At 40.9% G+C, this 25,079-nt stretch overlaps 1 protein-coding gene across 1 annotated transcript; it reads left to right on the top strand.

Annotated features, from left to right (window-relative positions):
* Window positions 1-23,096: 23,096 nt before the first annotated feature.
* On the top strand, window positions 23,097-24,826 carry LOC148025503 (E3 ubiquitin-protein ligase). Its single transcript, XM_087692671.1, has one exon. The coding sequence runs from the start codon at window positions 23,197-23,199 to the stop codon at window positions 24,526-24,528; it is 1,332 nt and encodes a 443-aa protein (XP_087548797.1). The 5' UTR covers window positions 23,097-23,196; the 3' UTR covers window positions 24,529-24,826.
* Window positions 24,827-25,079: the final 253 nt, after the last annotated feature.

Genomic DNA, 25,079 nt, shown 5'->3' with positions numbered 1-25,079 from the left:
TACGCTTAGGAGAATATCTCCTAAAAATTTCAGCACGTCGCCTACCTCTTTCGTCTCTTTCTTGCTTTTGGATTTCTGCTAGACGATGCTTATCAATAAATAACGGATCAATCTCAGTATCTTTGGCATAAACTACTAGTTGGTCCTTAAACAACCAGGATTCGAGAACCGCCACTTTTAAGCAGCTCCCGGCAGACGCACCACTGATGGACCTAAAAACGGGCCGGCACTGGCTCATGCACTAGCCGGACCTCGTCACTATGCGCAAGACAACCCCTCGGCCTCGCGGCCAGGAGCGTCTATCAAAATCTCTGCCTTCCTAAACATTGCGTTTGTAATACGTTGTAGTCCAACTGATCCTAACCCAATATTACTCCTCAGAGGGAGTCCCTTTCACATAGCCAAAAGGCTCGAATCACATACACATGAGGTTCCTCCTACGGCTGAATGCCGTCAACCCTCTGCGACTCTCCTACACCTTGGGGATTGGCCCCTCGATGCGCCGCTACACATTTAGACATTTCGCACAAACGTCGCTCAAGGTACCAAATAAACGTATCCAGGAATGTACCATTGTCCTTACTTGATTTCCCCTTTAGGATCCCACGACTAGCCTACAGCATAGGAACCTCACGCTCTCAACGGTGGGTCAAAGGCCTACTGAAAACAATTGCTATGCATGTCCAGGAGCTGACTCTGATACTTTTAATTTCCTCTAAATGATCATGCAAAGAGGTGGATGCCTAGTGCTCAAACATTTTAAAAACCAGCAGCGTGCAAGTGCAAAACATCTCTTTCATGCTTTTCTTTCTAACCGCTTTGTGCTTCGCTGCAACACCTAGCACCGAAGTGATCTTCGTGCTACTAGGTTTTAATTTTTATCATTATTATTCCGTCCTAGATGCGATGCATATAAAATCAGCAAATTATCCCTCATGCTCAGCGGCATTTAACCATTTTTTCCACAACTCTACCCTTCCCCGTTTTGATAGTGTATCATTGCATTCATTTCTTTTAGGGTTTCCTTGTCATTTTATGTGGAGAAAGGAAGGAAACACGCACTAAAACATATAAACAAGGCTGAACTGAAGCATAACTTCATGCCCCAGCCTTGCTGTACATCAACAAACATAAATCCTATTTTTCTATATTTTTCGTAGCCCCAAATGTATTTTTTCCCTATTTTTCATGGTTTTTTTATCATTTTCCCGCCATTTTCTTCATTTTCTTGTATTTTTTAAATTGCTGAAAATGAAAACCAGTTTGTGGGCTGTGGCCCTTAGTTCATTTGCAATAAAATTGAAAGATTAGTTGATGTGTATCGACGGTTTTCCCCATTTATATGCCCAAAACCCTTGTTTTTCCCCATTTTTCATACGTTTTCGGGTTTCTTGACATTATTTCGAGCCATGAAATGCATGTTTTTCATAATTTCTGGTTATAAACAGTAAGAACTCAGAAGAATCAGCAGCATAATCAAATCTTAGTCCATATGAACGGCATTCCATCAATCAAAAGCATAAAACACTAAATTTTCTTTGTAATTTTTTAGTTTACCGCTTAAACGCGTGTTTCGGGTGTTTTTTCCATGGCTGTAGATTTGGAAAACAGCAACACTTCATGTCCAGCAACATCACAAATCACCATTCTCAGCCCGTGGAGCAATCCGGTCCATGCCGGACAAGCCTCCATCATTCTTTCTTCATTGCTCCTTCCCACACATGAACTGCCTCTTAGAAGAGAGAGAGGGAGGAGAGAGAAAGACTAGAATCAGAAATTTCAAACCAGGCCATCATTGCGCGAGCGAAGGGCGGCGATAGAGTCTGCATACAGAGGGAAATGAGGGGCAATGATGATTGGGGGGGGTTGCATTGAGGCTGGAGATGGCATGATCAACCATGAAGCGCATTTTTCGGCGCCTTGCAGACGTTGTGTTCCTCCATCTCTCCACGATTTTTTTTCATCTAAAATGTCAAGTGGCATCAAATGCCCCAACTCCCCAAAGGTCATGACCACTTGACCAAATTTTGTCCACCTTTTCAAATCTTGACCGATTTCTTGGCCATGTCCCCGTCCGGACTCGGAATCGAGCTCTGAAAAATCCTGGGCGTCCGGCTTAGCATCCCGCATTGGCCAGTAGCTTGTGTCAACCCGCACGACTGTCTGAAAAATTATGAAAAATCAACAAGTGTCGCTCGGGCGCCTTTAAAGCACTTTGGCGCTTAAAATCGTCCTAGATCGAGCCGCCGCCTTTGACAGTGAATATTTTTCCCTTGATCTTCATAATTTTTAGCTATTTTTAAGCACTTCCTGTCACCTAAATTCCGCTCTCAGTAGCTGAAGACTGCTAGGTATTCACTTTTGTTGGTTTAATTGTATTATTTTACTAACGATTGTGAATGCTTCAGTTGATGTGTAGAGATAGCAACAGTGGCGGAGGAAAGCATTGGAGTCTAGCGAGTATTCGACCTATGGATTATATTTTGATAGGCGCCACGCCTATATTTTGTCATGTCTATTGAGGCATTGATTATTGATTATTATTTTGTATGCGCCTACGCGCACGGATATGTTATTTCTATTTGGGACATTGTGTTGGGCGTGCCAGACTCTATGGGCACCATCCATTAGCTTTATTTCCTATTTTTGTAAAAAGCAAACTCAAAAGCTAAAAGCTTGTCATATTTTTGTAAATTTGGCTATTATTGAGCATGAAGATGGAAATATACATAAAATACATGCTTTGTGAAGCGCTCACACAAGGCATGGGGGGAGATTGAACCCAATTGGTCTCTTGCTTCTTGTCGTTCATGCTTTTTACATTGTTTTTTGTTCAAAAAGGTAAAGTTTATTGTTCTTGGGGACCTTCCGGGATTCACTACGTGAGCATACTGCGACCGATCTGTGCACCACTATTTGATTTCCATAATAACCTCTTCATCTCACTGATGCAAGAGCAAGGCATACATGCTGAAGAGATGAATGACTCCAAGGAATATCTATTGATTCAAGACAATGAAGATTCTAATTTAAATTTACTCGACTCTGACATTGATGGCCACACTATTGAGCAAATATGCTAGGACCCAAAACCCTCACAATTTAAAAGTCTACTCATTGATTACGGGATTATCAGAGTCAAGTCTAAATTCGATTGGCTTGATTATCTCAATGTTCTTGATTTATGAACAAACCAGGTATCAAATCAATAATCTATGTATAATCAAAAGGTATTCTTAGCCAAGAATGACCAAGACAAGGTCCAAGTGGACACTATTACAATCTCTAATGCCGATTCAAAAGGAGATTGTGATTCTGACCCACAAATCTCCTAACCATCCTCATCTCTAAAATCCAAAACTAAACTTCCAATCCGTCCAAGGAGAAAACACTTGAAGTATGATGCACACAGTGTTGCCTCAGAATCTCAAAGTTAAAAGAAAACATGTGATCTACCACCACGCTTCATAAAGTTTAAGAAAAGCAATCGAGAGTAGTTGTATTGCTTAGGGCTAAACACAAAAGCACATCTAATGAACCCATTGAGAGACTAGAAAAGATCAAAGAGGCGAATACGCCAAGCCAAAGGGAATCCCCTAAGCCTAGAATGCAAGGAAACTTAATGTGCACACGTGTTAGATGCCCAAGAGCATATTTTTAAAAAAATTACGCAAAAAAATCCCAAGGACCATGATCCAAAGTTTGGCGTCTACGGTTATTTTTCTAGTAGAAAAGGATGGTACATAGTATCTATGAGAAACAAATCTTTGACTAAATAGGATAAAAAGTAAGAATCCCAAATATGTGCAATTGATGGACTCACTTGAGTTCACCTTGCACATGAAGGTTCTAGCCATTCCCAAAAGGATCAACCTGAATCCCATTCCTACATAAGCTACAGCCACCTAACGGCCTTGTAACATTGATCTTCGAGCATCCACCTTGCACAAAACACTCAAACCAACATGGACCTGTATCTGTTGAGAAATGTGCAATCACATCCACCATAGCCTCTTTGTATGGGACAAACAAGGCAAAGAAACAAACTGCAAACAAAGCCTTAGAGTAGGTCATGTATGCATGGTTTATTAAAACCATGGTTGTTGAATACCATGGTTCCTTTCCACCTATCTCCACCTACCAATACCACCTATTGTAAGCCTATAAATGGCACTTATCCCCACACTCATTCAATCAGTCATTATCAATCAATTGTACTTGCATTATGCTTGGATAATATTAGTTGTTCTTCCTTGTCAATGCTTCTGCCTCATTATGATTGTCTATTTGCTCATCAATGATCCTCCATAGCATGCATTCTCAGTATTTTAACATGGTATCAGAGTGGGTTTTAAGTCAGTGAGTCATCAACCCACAAATTGAGTCATTCCAGTTTGAATTTTTGGCTCTCTCCACTTTTCCATGAATCTCTCACCTACCTCCATAGCTACCCACCTTTAATGGAGGGCTTGAATCTCTCAAACCAGGCCATTTCAGCTCGTACTTTCTTCTAGAGAACTCTTCCTTTTCTCTACAAGCTCCTCCCTATCACTTCAAAGCCCAACATTGCTGCCTCTCTGCTCCAGCATTGCGCCTGCAATAGCACGTTGTCCAGATTGTGCCTTCTGTTGTTCATACGTTGAATTCTACATGTACACATCGCGATGCTAACGAGCATCATATGGTTTTGATAGCCTACTTCCTAAACTTAATTTATATCAAAAAAATTTGGAAATGATCAAGTATTCAACTCGTAGGAGGTGAAAAACCAGGCTGCCCCTGAAACCCTAATGCAGACTCCATAGCTATCAAGCTTCAAGATCTTGTTTTACTTCCTTCTCTCACTCCTGTGGCTCAAATCAAGTCATGACTCTCTAATCTGCTCCAACACTCAGTCTCCAACAAGCATTCAAGTTATTTACCAGCAAGGAGAGAAGATCTTAACAAGATTCTTAAGCATTTCAAGAAACAGTGTCCATTGACACTCATCTAGTGCTTTTAGCACTAATGTCAGTTAACACAATTAGCTTTGCCTCTAATCAAAACTGATTTTTTGCAACTCCAGCATCAAATCAAGGAGGGGAAATCTCAGACTTGCATTAGATCTTGAAGATTCCAACTTCAAGGGCATCATAGTCACTAATTGCCTAGTATCTCTTGACACTAATCACCTAGTGATTCTTAGCACTTGTGCTCAACTGAAACTGGAATTTTTTGGAGCTAATTTGTTGCTAATCTTGCAAATCTCAAAATGGGCAAGGATTCACCGACATCCCAATTCAATGGTGTTGGATTCCATACATGGCAAACTAGGATTAAGTTGATCCTAATGAAGAAAGGCTTGTGGTGAATCACAAGTGGTCAAGAGAAGAAACCAAGGGAAGCTGCACTTTCAGTTGTATGGGATAAAAATGATGATAAGGCTCAAGCTATTATCAAGCTCGAACTTGATGATAGCTACATTGATCATGTTGATGATTGTGAAACCTCTTACGCGACATGGGATCGATTAGAAACCTTATTTGGAGCTCATTCTAAATCCTCAAAATATGGTTTACTATTTGAATTTTTTAGGCTCGACATGCAAAGTAATACCTCACTTGCAACTCATTTGAATTATATTGGAAAGCTTGTTGACACAACTTGCAGGAATCAACTTGAAGATGGATGAAGACATTTGCATTGGAGTGCTTCTCAAAAGTCTTCCACCTAAATTTGATAATGTGTCTACCACATTAATCAACATGCCAAAGCCGAAGCTTGTGACATCAAAGCCTCTCTCCTAGAAGAGGAAAAGAAGGTCAAGAACAAAGGAGAAACAGGCATCCCAAGAGGAGACCAAGAACTCCTCTATGTGAAAGGGAAGAAGAGTGTAGTTTGTGACTTTTGTAAGAAACCTGGGCATATTGAGAAATTCTGCTATGCTAAGAAAAAGTCTCAAAGAGCATATCTTACTACAGTCAAAGAAGATGAAGACAACATTGAAGAAAAAGGAGAAGAAGAAATCCAAGATCAAAAGGATAAGACTCGTCAGTCCCTCTTTTGTAGCTCATTTTCTAATGATAGACTGTTTAAAAGTTCAACATGTGGACTTGCCTTATGTTCCCACCATAAGCTCCTAAAATCCTCATGTAGCCTTTGCACACTACAGCCTCTACACACTTAGTGAGGCCTTGTAACAGCCTCTAGCTTTGTATGGTTGTTTTTGTCTCTTCCATGTCTACACTTAGCAAGGTTCTACTCACGACAGCCTCTGTATACTCAGTGTCTTTTACGGTTGTGATTGAGGAGGGGTGTTGAGAAATGTGCAATCACATCCACCATAGCCTCTTTGTATGGGACAAACAAGGCAAAGAAACAAACTGAAAATAAAGCTTTAGACTAGGTCATGTATGCACGGTTTATTAAAACCACGGTTGTTGAATACCATGGTCCCTTTCCACCTATCTCAACCTACCAATACCACCTATTGTAAGCCTATAAAAGGCACTCATCCCCACACTCATTCAATTAGTCATTATCAATCAGTTGTACTTGCATTATGCTTGGATAATATTAGTTGTTCTTCTTTGTCAATGCTTCTGCCTCATTATGATTGTCTATTTGCTCACATCAGTGATCCTCCATAGCATGCATTCTCAGTATTTTAACAGTATCGCACGTGATTCAAAGAGAATGACAAACGAGGGGGGGTTGCACTTTCGACCACAACTTTCCCTTTTTAAAAAAATTGTTTGCACAAAAAAAACAGTGCTCTTGGACACCTAACGAGTATGCACATTAAGTTTCATTACATTTCAATAAAAGATGATGGCCTTCCAAGCATACAATGAATTGTGTATGTAACATTGTATATAACATTAGCACAAATACCTAAGGAAAACCTGGTTATAGCTTGCCAATATTTTTCTAAAATATTTGCCTAGCCCTCTACCCATTCATCAAAAAATATAAAGTTGGGGCTAGGATTTCTTAATACAAGTGAAAGGTAATTTCTCTTGACCTTGCATGGATACTAGACTTGGACTTTACTTGAAAAGATCTTGTTGATACAAATGATTTTCTTACTGAGGGAAATCACCTAGCATCAATCGCCTCTCAAGAAAAATTTCTCAATCCTTTAAGGAGTTTCTCCTCAAACCTCTAATGAGTGTCTGGAAGAAGGAAGCTATCTCTCAAGGCATCCTACTTACCAATTATACTTAATGAAGGATTTCTCAAAATCATCCACAAAAGAAAACGATAGAGAAAGCCTACCTAATCGATGTTCCATTATTTACTTAAATGTAGCCTACAAAATTCTCAAACAAGCCCTTGCATGCAGACTCCCTACTAACAAAGTCCTAGATTCATAGTGAGAAAAAGGGATTCATTAAGTAGATATGTCCCATATGCAATCATAGATATTTGGGAAGGCAAGAACTACACACAAAAGACCAATTAAGACTTCATCTTTCTTAAGATCAATTTGGAGAAATTTTACAACCATGTTGAATAGGACTTCATCCCGTTGGATGACATGGAGCTCAAGTGCAAATTTATCAAGCATTTCTCTACTCTATCTAGCAATGCATCAAAAACTATAAATTTTGAGCCAACTACACCAAACATATTCAAGTTGTTCCAAGATATTATGGGCCATTCCATAGTATTCATAAGATCAATGACAATGCATTTAGATTGGGTATTCCTTCTTGTTGATAGATTCATAATTTATTCCACATTCTTTTATTGAAATCTTTTTCAAAAACCCCACCAAAAACATTGTGAGTAGAGATAAGTGATTGGTTCAATAAGTATTGATGGCTTGTTGTTCTTTTTTTATAAGAACTTCAGATCCCATAAGTTAATGTTTCCATATGTCTAATGCGTGCACTACAACTAATAGTTCTTTGTCATAAATACTAAAGTTTTATTCTCAAGGTTAAGTTTTCAATTTTCATAGATTGTGGCGTGACCATTTTGCACTAGCACTAAGCCTATTCTAAACCAGTAGCATCACTCATCACTACTAGAAAGAATGTGGCGATTGAAGTATAGGTGCATGGGTCAAAATATATTTTAGGGTGTCAAAAGACTTTTTTTGGCTAACTAAGACTCCATCGAAAAACAATATTTTTACACAAAAACATAGTTAAAGGGAAGGCAATCAATAAAAAGTTTTAAACAAATTTTCTATATAAAATTGCTAAACCAAGAAAAGATCTCACTCCATACAACTCTTAGAGATATGCCATATTTTATTGTTTGAACTTTCTTTGGATCCACACTAATTCCTTCAACATAGACTGTATATCTTAACTACTCAATTTTGGAAAAAAACCTCTAATCAAGATTTTCAAATAAGTGCTTTTTATGTAATAGGTTAAACACAATTCTAAGACACCACTTATATTCCACTTATGACTTACTAAAAACAAAAATATCATCAAATAAAAACAAACAAAGACCTTGATAATCCAAGAACATTTTATTCATCATCAATGCATTAGTAGGATCAAAATGTGTTGAGATGACAAGTTCAACACATGCGGACATTAATGATAGACCGCTTGGTTAGATGGGTCCACACGTCTACACTTAGCATGTCGGTGGTCATTATGAATGTTGTATCTTATCTATACTTTGTGTGCATTGTAAAGTGTGTGGAAGAAGAAGAAGAAACTAGCAAGAAAATGTTTTGGCCTCCATCTCTCTTCTTGTCTCTTGAGTGAGCTTCTCCTTGTGCATTCTGTGTGTGTTCGGCGCAGCATCTTGAGCAACTCCCCCCACCACGCGATTCTTGACATGGTATCAGAGCCGCGCCACTGAGAGAGGCTGATTTCGAAGGCTGAAGTGAAGGAGAAGAAGCAAGGTTCGAACAAGCAAGCCACATGTAAGAATCTCTCCCATTCTTCCACTCCTTCTCTTGGATAGTGCCTGTGGAGGCACCGAAAGCAGGGCAAAGCAAAAATCTCAAATTGCAGTGAGATTTGGTGTGCGCAAAGAGCGCTGTATATTCTGCAGATCTGCCCTTCAGGGCTTTCCCGCAGTTATTTTGGGCATCTGAGGCCGTTTCAGGGCTCGTTTTAGAGTCGCAAGGTTGCGGACAACAGTTTCAGGGTACACTATGACTTTGACTGTATTGACCGAACGTGGGTGCGCAGGTTACATATTTCAGATCTGTAAGTTCAAAGGTGTTTACCAGTGAGTAAACACAAGGTTTATCTGCAAACAGGCTACAGATTGCATGTATTGTTGAGCAGACAGTGAAAAAGGCTGTCTGGTGTATTGCTGTGCACTACAGGTCGAGGGTTGCAGAAGATTTGCTTGCTGTTGGTATTAATTTTGTGATAATGGCATAGAACAGTGGAAGCCCCATCATTGAGAAGCTCGACAAGAACAATTACCCATCATGGAAGTTTCGTGTCACGAACTTCCTTATTGGAAAAGGCCTCTACGAGTTTGTTTCACGTGAAGAAAAGGAGCCAGAGGTGAGTGATCCTCCAACTGCAGAAGAGACAAAGGCACGAAAGGAATGAAATGCAAAAGAAAAGAAGATCATGTATTGGTTGTCTGCAGTAATTGACAATAATATGCTGGGACACATTAGAAATGTAGAGAATGCATATGCAACTTGGACCATACTTGAAAGTATGTTTTCTGTAAATACAAAGGCACGAAAGATTCAACTCAAGCAAGAGTTGAATACATTGAAGAAAGGGAAGATGTCTATCAATGAGTATGCATTGAAGGTAAGGAGCATTGCAGATGCATTGGCAGCGATTGATGCAATGCACGATGATAATGATTTGGTGTCGTCAACCTTGGGTGGACTTAACAATGAAAAGGCTTGGAAGTCTTTTGTAACTTCTGTATATGTTAGAAAGCCATTCCCAGATTTCGATGAGTTGGTCTCTCTAATGATCACTGAAGAAATCAACATGCAGAGTGAGACATCTGAAAGAACTGGTGAACAGGTCCAAGATTTCTACTCCAGTTCAGGAAGGGGACGTGGCAGGCTCTCTTCAAGAGGCCGTGGTACAGGATATGGTAGTGATAACCAGCAAAACAGATTGAATCAGCAATTTGGCGATATGCAGGTTTCAAGAGGTCGTGGTAACTTTAGAGGCAGGGGGAGCTTTAGAGGAAGAGGTGGATGGCAGAACAGAGGTTCTAACAACTCTGGTATTGTGTGCCACTACTGTGGCAAAATAGGTCATATTGCAGCCCAATCTTATGCTAAGAAAGATGATATTCGCAGTGGTAAGTTGCAGCAAGGAAACTATGCATCGTCTTCACGACAGAATGAAGACAAAAATGAACGTTTATTCGTTATGCAGCATATGTTGAATGTTGTTATAGGAAAGGCAACACATGAAGATGTTTGGTATGTTGATTCAGGTGCATCCAATCATATGACCAGCCATGCAGAATGGTTTAGAGAGATGCAAGATTTGCAGAATGCAGGTTATGTGCAGACGGGTGATGACTCATGCCACCCAATTTCACACATTGGAAAAGTTCCCTTGTCCTTGCATGATAGTAAGACAAAGAGTCTTTCAGATGTATTACATGTGCCATCTATTACAAAGAACTTGGTGTCAATCGATCAAATGGTAGAGCAAGGGCTGCAAGTCAGATTTAATGCAAAGGGCTGCTTTGTAGAAGACTTCAATGACAAGTGCAGGTTGGTAGCAAAGGGAAGTAGAGTTGGACGTATGTTTACTCTAGATGCTGGAATTCCTACTATGAATGCTGCTATGTATGCCAAAGGAAAAGGTGTTGTTGCAGACATTGAAATTTGGCACAAACGCATTGGACATGCAAATGTACAAAGGCTGAAATTAATGCAGTCCAAAGGGTTGGTTACAAGTTTGCCTACATTTAAAGTTGCAGAATTTCATAAGGTATGCGAAGCATGTCAGTTTGGTAAGCAGGCAAGACAACCCTTTTCACATGATAGACATGTAAGCAGAAATATCCTTGATGTTGTGCATACAGACATTTGGGGACCTACACAAAATGTATCTCTTGGAGGCAGTTCATACTTTGTCACATTCATTGATGATTGTTCTAGAAAGCTGTGGGTATATTTTATGAAGGAAAAGAGTGAAGCGTTTGAGCACTTTAGAACTTTCAAGGCTATAGTTGAAAGAGAAACAGGCTTGAAAGTAAAGTGCTTGAGGTCAGATGGAGGGGGAGAGTACCTCTCGAATGAGTTCAGTGATTTTCTGAGGTCTCATGGGATAAAGAGACAGTTTACATGCAGGTATACCCCACAACAAAATGGAGTTGCAGAAAGGAAAAACAGGCATATTGCAGAAGTTGCACGTGCCTTGATGGCTGAAAAGAATATGCCTAAGCATTTTTTGTCTGAGGCTGTTCATACTGCTGTTTATATTATGGACAGAACTCCCACAGCTGCAGTTCATGGTATGACTCTCGAAGAATGTTTTACAGGTAAGAAGCCTGATGTTTCACACTTGAAAGTGTTTGGCTACATTGCATATGTTCATGTGCCAGATGAGTTGCGGAAGAAACTGGATCCAAAGGCTGAAAAGTATGTCTTTATTGGATACTCTTTAGAGCAGAAAGGGTATCGATGTTATAACCCTGTCACATGTAAGTTCAGAGTGAGCAGGGATGTCATCTTTGATGAAATGAGCACTTGGTATGCATATAGTGGTGATGCATTGGATGATGATGATGATCATGACACTCATGTGCAGGCTGAAAAGTAAGAATCACGAACTCTTAGTGGACCAGAGACATTATCTAGTAGTCCTTGGTCTGGGAGACTAAGGAGTACCTCTACATCTCTGGGTGCATCTAGTAGCACTACAGGTAAAGACAAAGGAAAGAATGAAGTGTCAGAAGGCATTGATGCAGTTCTTGATGGAGACTCCAGTGGCTCAGAGAGCTTGGATGATGAGCTTGGTGTTCCTTCAGTGAGGACTCCAGGCGTGCAGAGAGCACGCGTTAATGCAAAGACTCCATTGAGTGATCCAGTGGTACGCAGGTCTAGCAGGGTGAGATACCCTGTTAAAAGATTTGGTTTTGAAGGTTATGCAGCTCACCATTATGCTTATATGGTGAAACTAGTTGAGGATGTTGAGCCCACATGTTTTGAGGAGGCTGTTGGTCATACTCATTGGGATGCAGCAATGGATGAGGAGATGGCTGCATTAGAGGCCAACAAGACTTGGGATCTAGTATCATTACCAAAGGAAAAGAAAGCTATTGGATGTAAGTGGGTTTATAAGATTAAGCACAATGCAGATGGTTCTATTAGTAGGTACAAAGCTAGGCTGGTTGCAAAAGGCTATGCCCAGACATATGGCATAGATTATGATGAAACCTTCAATCCAATTGCTAGGATGGCAACTGTCAGATGTGTGATTGCTTTGGCAACAGCCAAAGGTTGGAGGTTGCAGCAAATGGATGTGAAGAATGCCTTCTTGCATGGTGATTTGCAGGAAGAAGTGTATATGGATCAGCCAGCAGGTTATGAAGATTTAGAGCATCCCACATATGTGTGCAGGTTGAAGAAGGCGCTCTATGGGCTCAAGCAAGCACCTAGAGCATGGTCTGACAAGATCAGAGAGTATCTTGTCAATATTGTCTTTTATGTTTCTGATGCTGATCACTCACTTTATGTGAGAAAGGGAGATGCAGGTTTGGTCATCATAGTCATCTATGTGGATGACTTGATTATTACAGGTGATACTAATAGTGGGATTGCTGAAGTCAAGGATTCTTTGAAGAAGAAGTTTGAGATGAAGGATTTAGGTGAGCTAAGATACTTCCTTGGCATTGAGGTGATCAGATGTGATGATGGTATATGGCTGTCCCAAAGACAATATGGCTTGGATATGTTGTCCAAGTATGGTATGACAGCATGCAAACCACTTTCAATCCCATTGGAGCAGAATGTAAAGTTGAGTGCTTATATTGGGGATGAGATAGAAGACCCTACTATGTTCAGGAGGATAGTGGGGAGTTTGATCTACATGACCATTACAAGGCCAGACTTGAGCTACGTTGTTGGTCTTGTGAGTCAATTTATGCAAGTACCTAGAAAGCCACACTTGGATGCAGTCAGACGCATATTGAGATATGTGAAGTCCACATTCCATTATGGACTTTTCTATGAGGCAGGTGCAGATGTACAGGTGTTTGGATACACAGATGCAGATTGGGCTGGTAGTATGTCTGATACAAGATCTACCAGTGGATACATGTTCTCTCTTGGTAGTGCAGCAATTGCTTGGAGCAGCAAAAAGCAATCTACAGTTGCTTTGTCGAGTACAGAGGCTGAGTATAGAGGTGCTGCTATTGCAGCATGTGAGGTAGTATGGCTGCAAAAGTTATTGGTTGATTTGGATGTGCAGGTGGAAGGTCCAGTTGTCATTTATTGTGACAACATGAGCAGTATACAGTTGGCTAGGAACCGTGTGTTCCATGCCAGGACAAAACATATTGAGGTACACTACCACTTTGTGAGAGAGAAGGTACTAGCAGATGAGATTGACTTGGTGTATGTCAGCACACAGGATCGGATAGCTGACATCTTCACGAAGGCATTGGGTACAGAGAAGCTTCAAAAGTTTCGAAGCTTACTTGGAGTTGCAGAGATGCAGTTGAGCTTGAGGGGGAGTGTTGAGATGACAAGCTCAACACATGCGGACATTGATGATGGACCGCCTGGTTAGATGGGTTCACACGTCTACACTTAGCACGTCGGTGGTCATTATGACTCTCACATGGCCACTGACTCATTACTTATTATATTCAAGTTGTTACACCTATTTACAGCTGGCATAGTTATAGTGCCAGTCGACTAGTGTAGTCGGTTATGCATTGTTTGACTTAGTAGGCCACTTTCCTTTTATGTTGTATCTTATCTATACTTTGTATGCATTGTAAAGTGTGTGGAAGAAGAAGAAGAAACTAGAAAGAAAACGTTTTGGCCTCCATCTCTCTTCTTATCTCTTGAGTGAGCTTCTCCTTGTGCATTCTGTGTGTGTTCGGCGCAGCATCTTGAGCAACTCCCCCCACCACGCGATTCTTGACAAAATGTGTGGCTAAAAACTCATAATGATCGAACTACATTCTAAATGGCGATCTTAAACACATCAATTGAATCCATGCGAATTTGATGTTATCCTGATTTGATATCTATTTTACTTTAAAAATTTTGGTCCTTCTAAATCTATCCAATAGATCATCTACTCTAAGAATAGAGTATCAAATTTTAACAATCGCCTTAGTTTTAGTGCCCTAGTATAGCCAATTCACATCCTATAAGTTTTTTTCCTTTTCAATCAAAGGACATGTGCACCAAATAGAGGAGAACTAGGATAGATTAAACCGTTATTAACAACTCAGTCACCTATACTTGTATTTCTTTTTTATACAAATGACTATGCCTATATGGAGCTTTGTGCAATGGAGTTACCCCAAGGAAAGGTTCTATCTTGTGATCTAGATCTCCATAAGATGGTGGCAATTCAAGATGAGAGTCATCAACAAATCAACGTTTATAGGAATCCAAAAAAAATTTGTGAAGTGGCTAATGCAAAATATTTAGAAGGTTTAACTTTAGTCACAAAAATCATACGTGCTTTTTGTTATTTTTTGAGTACTCGTTCAGCTTGTGTGTGGTTGATCAATGAGACCATAGATTAGCCTTGAAATTCAAAAGTTATGGTGTATATATGGTAATCAATGGGGTTAGATTATATTGATTTCTAAGAGGCATACCGAAGATAAAGAAATCACTATTTTCTTTATATGTATCCATAGAGCATTATAGCCCTTTAATTTCCCATGTACCACTATATTTGATACCTTGAAATGCACACTTAACTTTGTGCAACTTCATTAAGTATTAAGATTTGGGGTTTCAGGTTTTACCTTATTGTCTCCAACTTTTTTGACATTCCTTCTTCTAGGTTGAAAATTCAAAGGTCGGTTTGGTGGAAAAGAATTAGAGAAATAAAGACTCAAGTATTTCTTCGAGTTACGATTATTAATAAAGCACCAAGTTTGATTAGATTTTTGTCCACAAAGAATTTGGGCATTGGTTTGGATTTCTTTCTCCTCATCATAAGAATAGAAAATATCATCCTAAAGAGAAGTGGGATTAAGAGAATTTAGCTTAACTTGGATATCGGTTAGTATTTTTGTTGAAGCATGATCTTTGAAACTTTCTCCAACATGTGCAATAGAAAAATTTGTTGCCAAAAGCTTTCGGTATAGGTAGCCATGGTATCACCTTCTTGCCATATCAAATTTTTCCAATTTCACCTTGGACAAAGATGGAACTGAGGTGAAAGGAAATATTCTTTGGCCTTTTCTTGAAATCTATTTCATGTTTTTGGTCGATTGGTACTATGAAGAAGGGCATTCCATCAAAGCAATGCTATCATAATCAGTGGCACGCTTGATTTTGTCTTTCTGAAAAAACTTCTTCATCTAAGTAGCATCAAAATGGCTCAACTAAGACAAAATAATTTTTCCATCATTTTTCCCATCAAATTTAGAAAACTAGAAAGACTTACAATTGATTTTTTTGTCCTTCTTGGCTTGTTGCACTTTAGAGACACCTTCTAAGATACAAGCAATGTGATTAACATCATCTTGCATGGATGGATTTTGTTATCATTCTCACTCTTGAAGCACTTAAGTAACTTGTTGCACTTCAAAGACACCATGTAAGATGCAAGCAATGTGAACATCCTCATCCTGCATTGATGGATTTTGTTGTCATTCTCACTCTTGAAGTTTTTAAGTAACTTTGTTTAAATTGTGTTGGACAAGATCAATTTGTTGTTGCAAGGTTATCTCGAGAAGAGGATATTCTATGTTAACTTCATCCATATTGGAAGGACCCAACATTATTGAAAATAATAATATTTTCACAAGAGCAAGATTTTAGGGAATTCCACAAAATAAATAACTCCTATAGAGTAATAATTCCTATGTGTGAATAGTCACTTGAGAGGATTTAATGCTTGTGGAGTATTTACCACTCCTCTTCATGAAAATTGGAGTTTTCTAGAACTATCCTTTGGGTTTTTGAATTTGCTACATAGGAACAAGAGAATATGAGGTTTGTTTTAAAACCTTACATTAACTAACTGGGTTGTACCTCACGGGAATAATAATCCCCCCTTTTAAAATAAATACCCACTTCTTCTTCTTCTTAAATAAAATAAATAAGCTTTGTTATTAAGATCAAAGCTTAAGATTAAGCTTCACTTTTGAGATTTGATGCTACATATAGAGAAGAAGAGAATACGGTTTTTGTGGAGTGGATTGCCTTGTGGAGTGGATGGCCATAGACTTCGAGAAGATGAATAATTTGATGACTTGGGTAATGATCATTGTGGTTTGGGAGTCGCCTTGTGATTCTAACCACATGTGTGGTTAGTTGATCTACCTCTCCCTTCCTCCTTCTAAAAACCACCTTGGTGGACAAAACCACTAAGGAAGTGGTTTTTGAACTCATCGCATGGTTTTCTTGTGTAGAAGGGAAAAAGGACCTTTCAAAAAGTCCCTTTCTCCAATACAGTGAAAAAAGGCACATTATTAATTAGAATAGTATGCCTTTAAGCCAACAACTTCTATGTAGAGCCTACGACTATTAAGTAAAAGAGTGATGCTTGATATTGGAGATGTGGTAGTCTTCAAGCATGGATGTATGTATTCACAGTGATGTGGACATATAGACCAATAGCCTTGCTTTATACCAATGTTGTAGTCCTTCATCATATAATAGCAAATATTAATTGAGAATTTGGATCAACTCACAAATTGCAAGAGAAAAGAAAAGAGAAAGAGTACATGATACAACCAATGGGTACAATCTCCCCCCATAAGCACCCCCCCCCCCCCTTACATGTATTTATATATTTCAATTAACTTTTGTGTTCAAAATGCATTAAAAGGGCATGCCTTTTGGGGCTCTTGCTTTTCTCTTCTTGCATGACATGCTTTTGCCTAAACATATCAAAATATAGACCTATTCTAAGATTTTTACAATAAACATGTTTTAGCCATTCTAAGGTTTCTTGCAAGAAATTACAATCAAGTAAATAACTTGCATGTGGGCACATACAATAACCTTGCGCTAAGAAGCACCTACAAAAATATAATAATAATGCGTTGACCAAACACCCAAAAATAAATAAAATTATATGTTATGATGCACTCAACTCAAAAATATTAATTTGCCAAACTCCATCTAATAATCTACTCACCACATTACAAAACACATTAGTTCCCTACCATCTATCTATCAAGCACAATGCAACCAATGTCGCATACAAACCCACACATAATAAGTCCCAATCATGTGGCAAAAAATAGACAATGTAAATGCACAAAAGTAAATAAATAAAAATCATCTTACTTTCATAATAATTTTCATAACAATCCTAGCTAGGCTTGGAGTCACACTAAAGCAACAATGGTAGTGGGTGGTGGAAATTTTAGCTTACAAACTAGAACATTTGCAAGGTTTTCAATGGGGATTAGCATCACGATGACTAGTCCTCCATCACATCATCATCCCCACATGAATTTTCTTCCTAGCATGTTGAAAACCTTCCAAAACTTGCCACCAACAATGAGGTACCATATTTCATAACATCCTATAGAGCAAGGGCGCTAATAGGTTCAAAATTCCTAACGTTGCATGGAATACCTACATCCTTCAAAAAAAAAGAGTAGAGGTTTGGGACTTGCTGGCATTCACAAACTTACAGAAAATTGGTGGCCAAATGGATATTTTGGAGCCAAATCAAGCATAAGGAGGATTGGGCTATTATAATTAACAAAACTCTCAAACATTTGTAAGTGGAGGCTTGTAAGAGAATGAAGGGGATACCCCTCCATGCAATAGTCTTTGGCAACATTAAATTTAAAGATACAACACATTCAGATTGTAAATGAACATCAAAGTCATGTGAGCATCCAATGACTCTATCTAGATCAGCCTTCTTGCTCCCTCTTCCCAAAAAAAAAAAAAAGGCAAGCAACTCTAAGAGACAACTATAAGGCTATAGTAGCAAGTCTCAGAGAGATATATGGAGCTTCAAAATAAGGAAGTGACATATTGATGAGGTGCTTAAAGCTCAATTCAAACTAAATGGGGTAGATTTGGAAATACTTCAAGGTTGCAAATAGGCATGGATTAATGCTAACCTACACTACATTCAACTTGACTTGCAAGTCTGCTTTGAAGATTTTGGTTGGACCAACCATAAAGGACTCCTACCTACACCCAATCTTTTGTGTGAAGGCAAAGGACCAATCAAGACACTCAACAAGCAATGGTACCTCCACTAGTCCCCAACTCAATGGTATTATAGCTCAATCAAATTTTGTCAATTTTCCTACCCACAAATTTTTTCTACTCCATGTGGATTATCCTTCACAAAGCCCTATGGACTAATGAAAAAGCAACTAAGATAGGTAAGGGTGATGGCCTCTACTATAGATGTGAAAATCATGCTAAAACCATTCCCCACCTATTGATAGCATGTCCCTCCAACAAAGAAGCAATTAAAGAACTCTACCATTTTACCTTCCCCCTCCACCCACAACCTTATGCTTAGAAAGAAATCTTGTTGGGTGAGGCTAATAGAATCTCTCTTCTGCTTGCTGCTCTAGATTGTAACAAGAAGTATATATCTCCAGTAGGTTTGGAGAGCTAGGAATGTAGTAACATTCCAAGGTCAAATGGTTAATGCACTATTAGGATTGAAATCATGTCTTTTCTTGCAGGTTCTTCAACAAGACTATCAAAGAGGAAGCTACTTGAGCAATCCAACCATTGCAAAAAGCAACAAAATGAAATGTCACAAGTAATAAAAGCTTGAAGTGGTGACCACATTCTTGCATCCCTCAAGGATCTCCTCTAAATGCAATGCTCCATCCCCCTATACCATAGATGGCAAGTGTATATACAATACTTGGATTATGCTCGATGGATATCCAGCCACCCTTATGTCCCACTCGATTTTTTGCCAAAGACGTATTGTATCAAAGCTTCCTTTTGCATTGAATAGTTGTCACACTTAGAAAGTGACATGTGATGCTCCAAGAATGTCAAAATTTGCTATGTCCCAATTGTTTTGGAGTAGGATGGGGTGTGTCCCCAAGTCCTCGATCCTCAAGTTGTAAATCTTAACCTTTTCTCTTTTAACACAACTAACTGCGATTTACCAAAAAAAATTATCTAATTTGATTATTTATGTAAATAAGTTGAAAAAATATATATATTGGGAGACTTTTAGATGAAAACCCTATTGGCCCCATTTTATAATGCACTTTTTCCATTCAGATAAGCAAAGAAATATTTACATCACCCTTTTAGGCGTTTCAAGCCATTGGCCATTGACTAACAAACAAAATCAAGGCATTAAGCCTAGCTTTTTGCCAAAAAGTTTGAAAATCCAGTGCTCTGATTCTACAGTTCTAAGTATCATAACCAGTTCAGCATGAAGGGACTCAGACCAATTGGCTAGGTTGGTAACTCGGGCACTTCTGAAAAGTATACTATTTCTTCTACTCTAGATATGCTTCATGACTATTGTTGAAATAAGCAGTATCAATCTCCACGTAGCTTCATCCAGGTTGGCCTTGTCACCAAAGACAACCGTGGCAAAGCCAAACTCGGCTTTAAGGTTTGCACCCTTTAGCCACTTCCTCACTCTGTGCCAAAGGGGTTTGATTACCAGGCAATCCCATAGTAAGTGTTTTTCATCCTCTTCATGACTCTTGCAAAGCGGGCAAAGTGGAGAGATGGGGATCTTTCTAGCCAGTCTTGCCCTTAAGGGAAGCTTCTTGATAAGGAGTCTCCATCTGAAGCAATTGAGCCTATGTATTGGTGTGTTCGTCCACACTCACTTAGTCCGTCGTTGCCAGGTGGCAAGGGTGGCCAAAGGGCTGCATTTCTTCCATTTATCCTTCGATGTGAGAGGGATGGCCATAGAGGGAGGGCTAAAGTCCTTCAAAGACTTGCATTTGATAAGTTGTTTGCCCGCTTGGCCAGTTAGTGCAAGAAGGGGCGGTGAGTTCCTGGACACCGGTGAAGTGGGCCAATCGTTTCTGAGCTGCGCAAGAACACTTTGTAACCAAAGTGACTCTCTGGTTGGCATGCCAAAGCTGGTTCTGACAAGGTCAAAAGGAGACCAATCATTACGGGTAGGATCCCAAAGCTGTGATCAGAATGTTAAGCCTTTAGTGGCTAATGCTTTTGCAAGAGATCTATTGCGAAGTACAAGTGAGCCTAGAGGATCGAATGGAAAGGGATTAAGCCAAATTGACGAGGATATGGCCGCATCGCCCTACCTGCTAAATTTAGGAGACCAGTCAGATTGTGAGATGACGACTTCCTAGCTTCTTACTAAACTTTGGGTTGTTGCTAATTGCAGGATGTGAATCATTTTTCGGTAATTATAGACTACGTCGGTCCAAACTACCCTAGTCCATGCTCGTTCGGCTTCTATAGAGGCCGTGATCCATGTCTTCAATACTACTGGCCATGGCTAGTTGTCACTCAGCCTTGTGAGTACTCTAAATGCCAGTTGATTGGCCTTGTCTGCTAGGGCTTCTATACCAGCACCCTCTTCATCTCTTCTTGAGGTGATTAGGTCCCATGATATTTGGTGCATTCCAGTGCCTTCCTTCTTCTTACACAAAAACTATTTGAGCATCTTTTCGACTCTGTCTTCCCAAACATAAAAAGGGATGCCATGTACACAGTCTGTGAAAAGAGAAAATTCTTGATCACGGTGATTCGCCCCGCCAACGTCAAGGATGAATTCATCCGCTTGGCCATTTTCTACTGAATCTTCTCCGGATACCATTTAAACCTTTGACTATGAGTTATGCCAACCCCTATTGGAGCTCCAAGGTAATGTACAATTTCCCCCGGCTTTACCACCTTAAATCCATAATCAAGCATCCAGTTTTGTGGGGCCCCCAAAGTAAGAGGGATGAGTTCAGTCTTGCTTCTGCTTATGACCGAAGAGGAGAGTAGTGCAAAGGCATTGAACACGCCCATTAGTTCATCCACTGATCTTTTCTTTGCAACCACCAGAGATCCGCTATCATCTACAAAGAACTGAGATGGTGAGCATGATCCGTCAGGCAAGGGCATCCCTCGAATGGTACCATCCTGTACTTTCTTGTCTATGTTGAGAAGAAGTAGGTCAGTAACTAATGCAAACAAAAGCGGGGCCACAAGGCACCCTTGGCGGATCGATCTCCTGAGGGAGAAAGGTCGAGTCACTGAGCCATTAATGCTGATGGAGGCCGTAGCATTGGTGAACAGAGCAGTGATCATATCTGTGAAGATAACCCCAAATTTGAATGCTTCCATGACCTTCTTGATAAAATGCCAGTTGATTCGATCACACGCTTTGTCTAGGTTGATATTGATCAGGACAAAATGAGACTTGTGTGTCAAGGCCACGTCCACAGAGAATAGAAGATTTAGCACTGCATCCTGAATTTTCCTTCCATTCACAAACCCATACTGCCTCGTGTGTACAATCTTACCCATTAGCTTTTTGACTCTGAGGGCAAGAGCTTTAGACATTATCTTATAGCTGAAATTAAGCATGGTGAGTGGGCGCCAGTTGTTTACCTTATTTCTCATAGCAGACTTAGGCACCAACTTGATTAGGCCTTGATTAATTTCTTGGGTGACACATCCAGACTTCCGAATGCTATTCGTCATGTCCAGCAGGTCTTCCCGCACAATGTCCAGAGGGCTTGGAAGAGCTCAAATGACAAGCCGTCAAGGCCAGGAGCTTTGCCCTTCTTCATCTTGAAGACGGCTTGCTGGACTTCCTCCAGAGTGAACGGCCTATCTAAGGCAAGAGAGTCAGCTGATGTGATGGGGATCACAACTCCTTCTAGGTATCTAGCAACCTGTTGATCATAGTCAAGGGGTAGCTCAGGCTCCACCCCTACTATGGAGGACAGATGCTTCTTGAAGAGTCTCGAGATGGTGTGCTCATCAATGTGGAGTGTTCCATGCTCATCCTCAATCCTTGTGATGGTCTCTCTGGTCTGCTTTGCTCTAAGTGATGCGAAGAAGAAAGCATTAGGAGCGTCGCCAAACCTTTCCCATTGACCCTTGAGTAGGGTTTTGGCAGTCTGAACTGAGTAGTCCTCCTGTGTTTTCAAGAAGTGCTATGTTTACCTTAGATGGCTCTGAGAGGTGAGGTCTCCAGGAACTATTGCTAGAACCCGCATGAGGTGTTCTCTAGCATTTATAGTAGCTTGGATGTCCATCCGCCTTCTCGCTACGATCATACAATCATGCTCTTTCGTAGCTTTGATGGTAGCGTTCAAGCATTTTTGCCATCTGAACTCCGATGCTAGGGAGGAGTCTCAGGTCATCTCCCATGACTCTTGGAGTCTGCCCATAAAGGCTTTATCCTTCAGAAATGATGTGTTGAAACGAAATGGCGGCGGGCCATTTTGCATGCGCCCTGTCAGGACAAGACGGCAAGAGATTAGAATCGGAAGGTGGTCAGACGGTGCTATCTCACTTAGCATGTGGTATTTAATTCTCCCACACATCCACCATGCACCATGAGTGGCATAGAATCTATCAAGCCTGCATGCACGCCACGTGTCACCCACATGGCACTTATGCCAAGTGTAGGGGACTTCAATTGTGCCAAAGGCAAGTGTGCCCACATGTCTTAGCTCGCACGAGGTCTCAAACATACGCCAAGCTTCCAGTTCCTCTTGGAACATACACCGTGTGCCATGAAAGCAGTGAGTGGGGAGGGCTGTCATATTCCAATCTCAAGCTAAAAGTGCAGGCACATCCCCAATATGCTCCTTCGTTAGTCACCACTGCTTAGCCCCATTCCTTAACGCTATTGGCCCCATTGCTAGAACTTATTCTTTCATGGCAAATACTCGTGTCATACAATGTGTCATGCAGGCTCATGAGCGAATGAGCGTGCACTTAAAGGACCTAGTGCATAATTGAGACAAATCGACAATAATATTAATAGTTGTAGACTATTTAATCCCTTTAATATTAGCCTCTTGCTTTTTTAAGATCTTTTTCTTTTCTGGCGAATAGTAAGCGCGCTCTCTCTCTCTCTCTCTCTCTCTCTCTCTCTCTCTCTCTCTCTCGCTCGCCTCTGTGTCTGTCGATTGTACTTGCAAGCAACCATGGCGACAGCGGTAGTTGATAGCCATCTCGATTATAAAAGCTACGCTGACCGCTGCTCAAGCTTGCTGGCTGCAGCCAAGCCCTTCCTGCGCTGGGGGATGGAGGCCGGAGCCGCCGAGGGCGACTGCAGCGCCCTGGACCCTGCGCTGCCGGGCTTCATCCGCATCCTGAGGGGCACCGGTGCCTCCGAGTGCTGGCACAAGCACGGCACCTTCTTGGAGCACCTCCAGGACGTCTACCGCATCCTCACGCTGTGGGGCGCCCCCGCCCCCGTCGCCCGCTGTGGCCTCTTCCACTCCGCCTACTCCAACTCGTACGTCAACCTCGCCATCTTCAAGCCCGACATGGACCGCTGCCGCGTGCAGGAAATGATCGGCCTGCCCGCCGAGCACCTTGTGCACCTCTTCTGCATCATCCCGCGCCACCAGCTCATTCACGACATGCTCCTCTTCCAATTCACCGATGAGGAGCTCATGGCCGCCTTGTCCTGCAATGGATTAGACTATGCCAATGGATCGGATTATGCCAATGGATCAGATTGTGGAAATCATCATGCCAATGGATCGGATTATGCAGCAGCATCCAGAGCCAAAGTCAGGGCTGTGATCCCTCCCGAAGGCCTCACGGTTAAACACATCCGGACTGGCGAAGATGTACATCTCTCCCGGTCCGTTGTGGCCACATTTCTTCTGCTCACCATGGCAGATTTTATTGATCAGCTGACAGGATGGCAGGATGCGGTATTCAAGAACAAAAGTGGGACGCTCAGCTGGGAAGGAAACAATTGGACGGCGCTGTGGCCGGGGGATGGCAAGCCTGGGTTGTGGATGTCTGCAATCTCTAAGATGGGTGTATTGCTCAACCTCATATTGAAAGAAGAGGAAGAAGCACCAACAAAGAAAAGGGCGGATGGTGGGGATGTTAAGGTGACAGTTCCACCTGTGTTCAACCGATGCACTGCGATCCTTAGTCCAAAAGACCAGATCAAGGCAAGGGATTTGTACTGGGAGGCTGTCCATCTCAAGGGTGAAGGGCAAGAAGCCCTAGAACTGGCCAAGCCTCTGCTTTTGGAAGCTTGCACATTGAATCCATGGATAGGAGAGCCTCACATCCTCCTTGCACAGGTGTATCTCTCACAAGAAAATTTCTCTCTTGCAGAAAGGGAAGCGACCATGGGGTTGTCCCTACTCCTTGAGTGGGGCACAAATTGGGACAAGAGGATCTCATGGGAGGGTTGGATTGCTTGGTCTCGAGTACTTCAAGCAAAGGCACAAGAAAGGGCTTGGCCCAATACTTCTTGGGGTATCCTCAATTTGGGCTTGGTCAAGTAATTTCCCTCCCCTCCCGTGGCCCCCCCTCCCTCTCACCTTCACCCCCAAAAAAGACAAACCAAACAAGAGGTTCTTTTGAAAAGTGGAGAGGATAGGTTGGCTTAAGGTTACTTATATGACTTGTTCTATGCGTACGTATTTTTGGTATTTCCCCCTATAACATAATGAAGTTCTTCCATCCATAGTGGTTACTTCATAGACTCTCTATGATGTGTTGGACATATTGTATGATGTGTTGGTTGTATGTCCACAATTCTTTTTTATTTGTTGTTTGGACTAGTGGGATTGGTGGAGTATTAGAATATAGTTTTTTGAAGTTAATAGAATAATTGTCTTAGGTAAAAAGCATTTTTTGAGGTCTCAAATCTTAGGTAAAATAGTTTTCTTAGAAACATAAGTAAATCCTCTTCAATAAGTATGAACAAATCCTTTTGTGTTAAACTATAAATAAGTGTTATTGGTGATCAGCCAATTGTAAATATCATAATGAGACATTGGAGAATTTTGGAGCAACAATACATCTAGATAGGGCTTTTTGTCTCATGGTCCAT

This window comes from Lygodium microphyllum, chromosome 14 (genome assembly GCF_053477565.2).
Source record: "Lygodium microphyllum isolate KBCC chromosome 14, Lygodium_microphyllum_v1.1.10, whole genome shotgun sequence".
NCBI lineage: Eukaryota > Viridiplantae > Streptophyta > Polypodiopsida > Schizaeales > Lygodiaceae > Lygodium > Lygodium microphyllum.
Note: the sequence above shows the minus strand (reverse complement) of the source record. Positions and strands in the feature narration are given on the sequence as shown.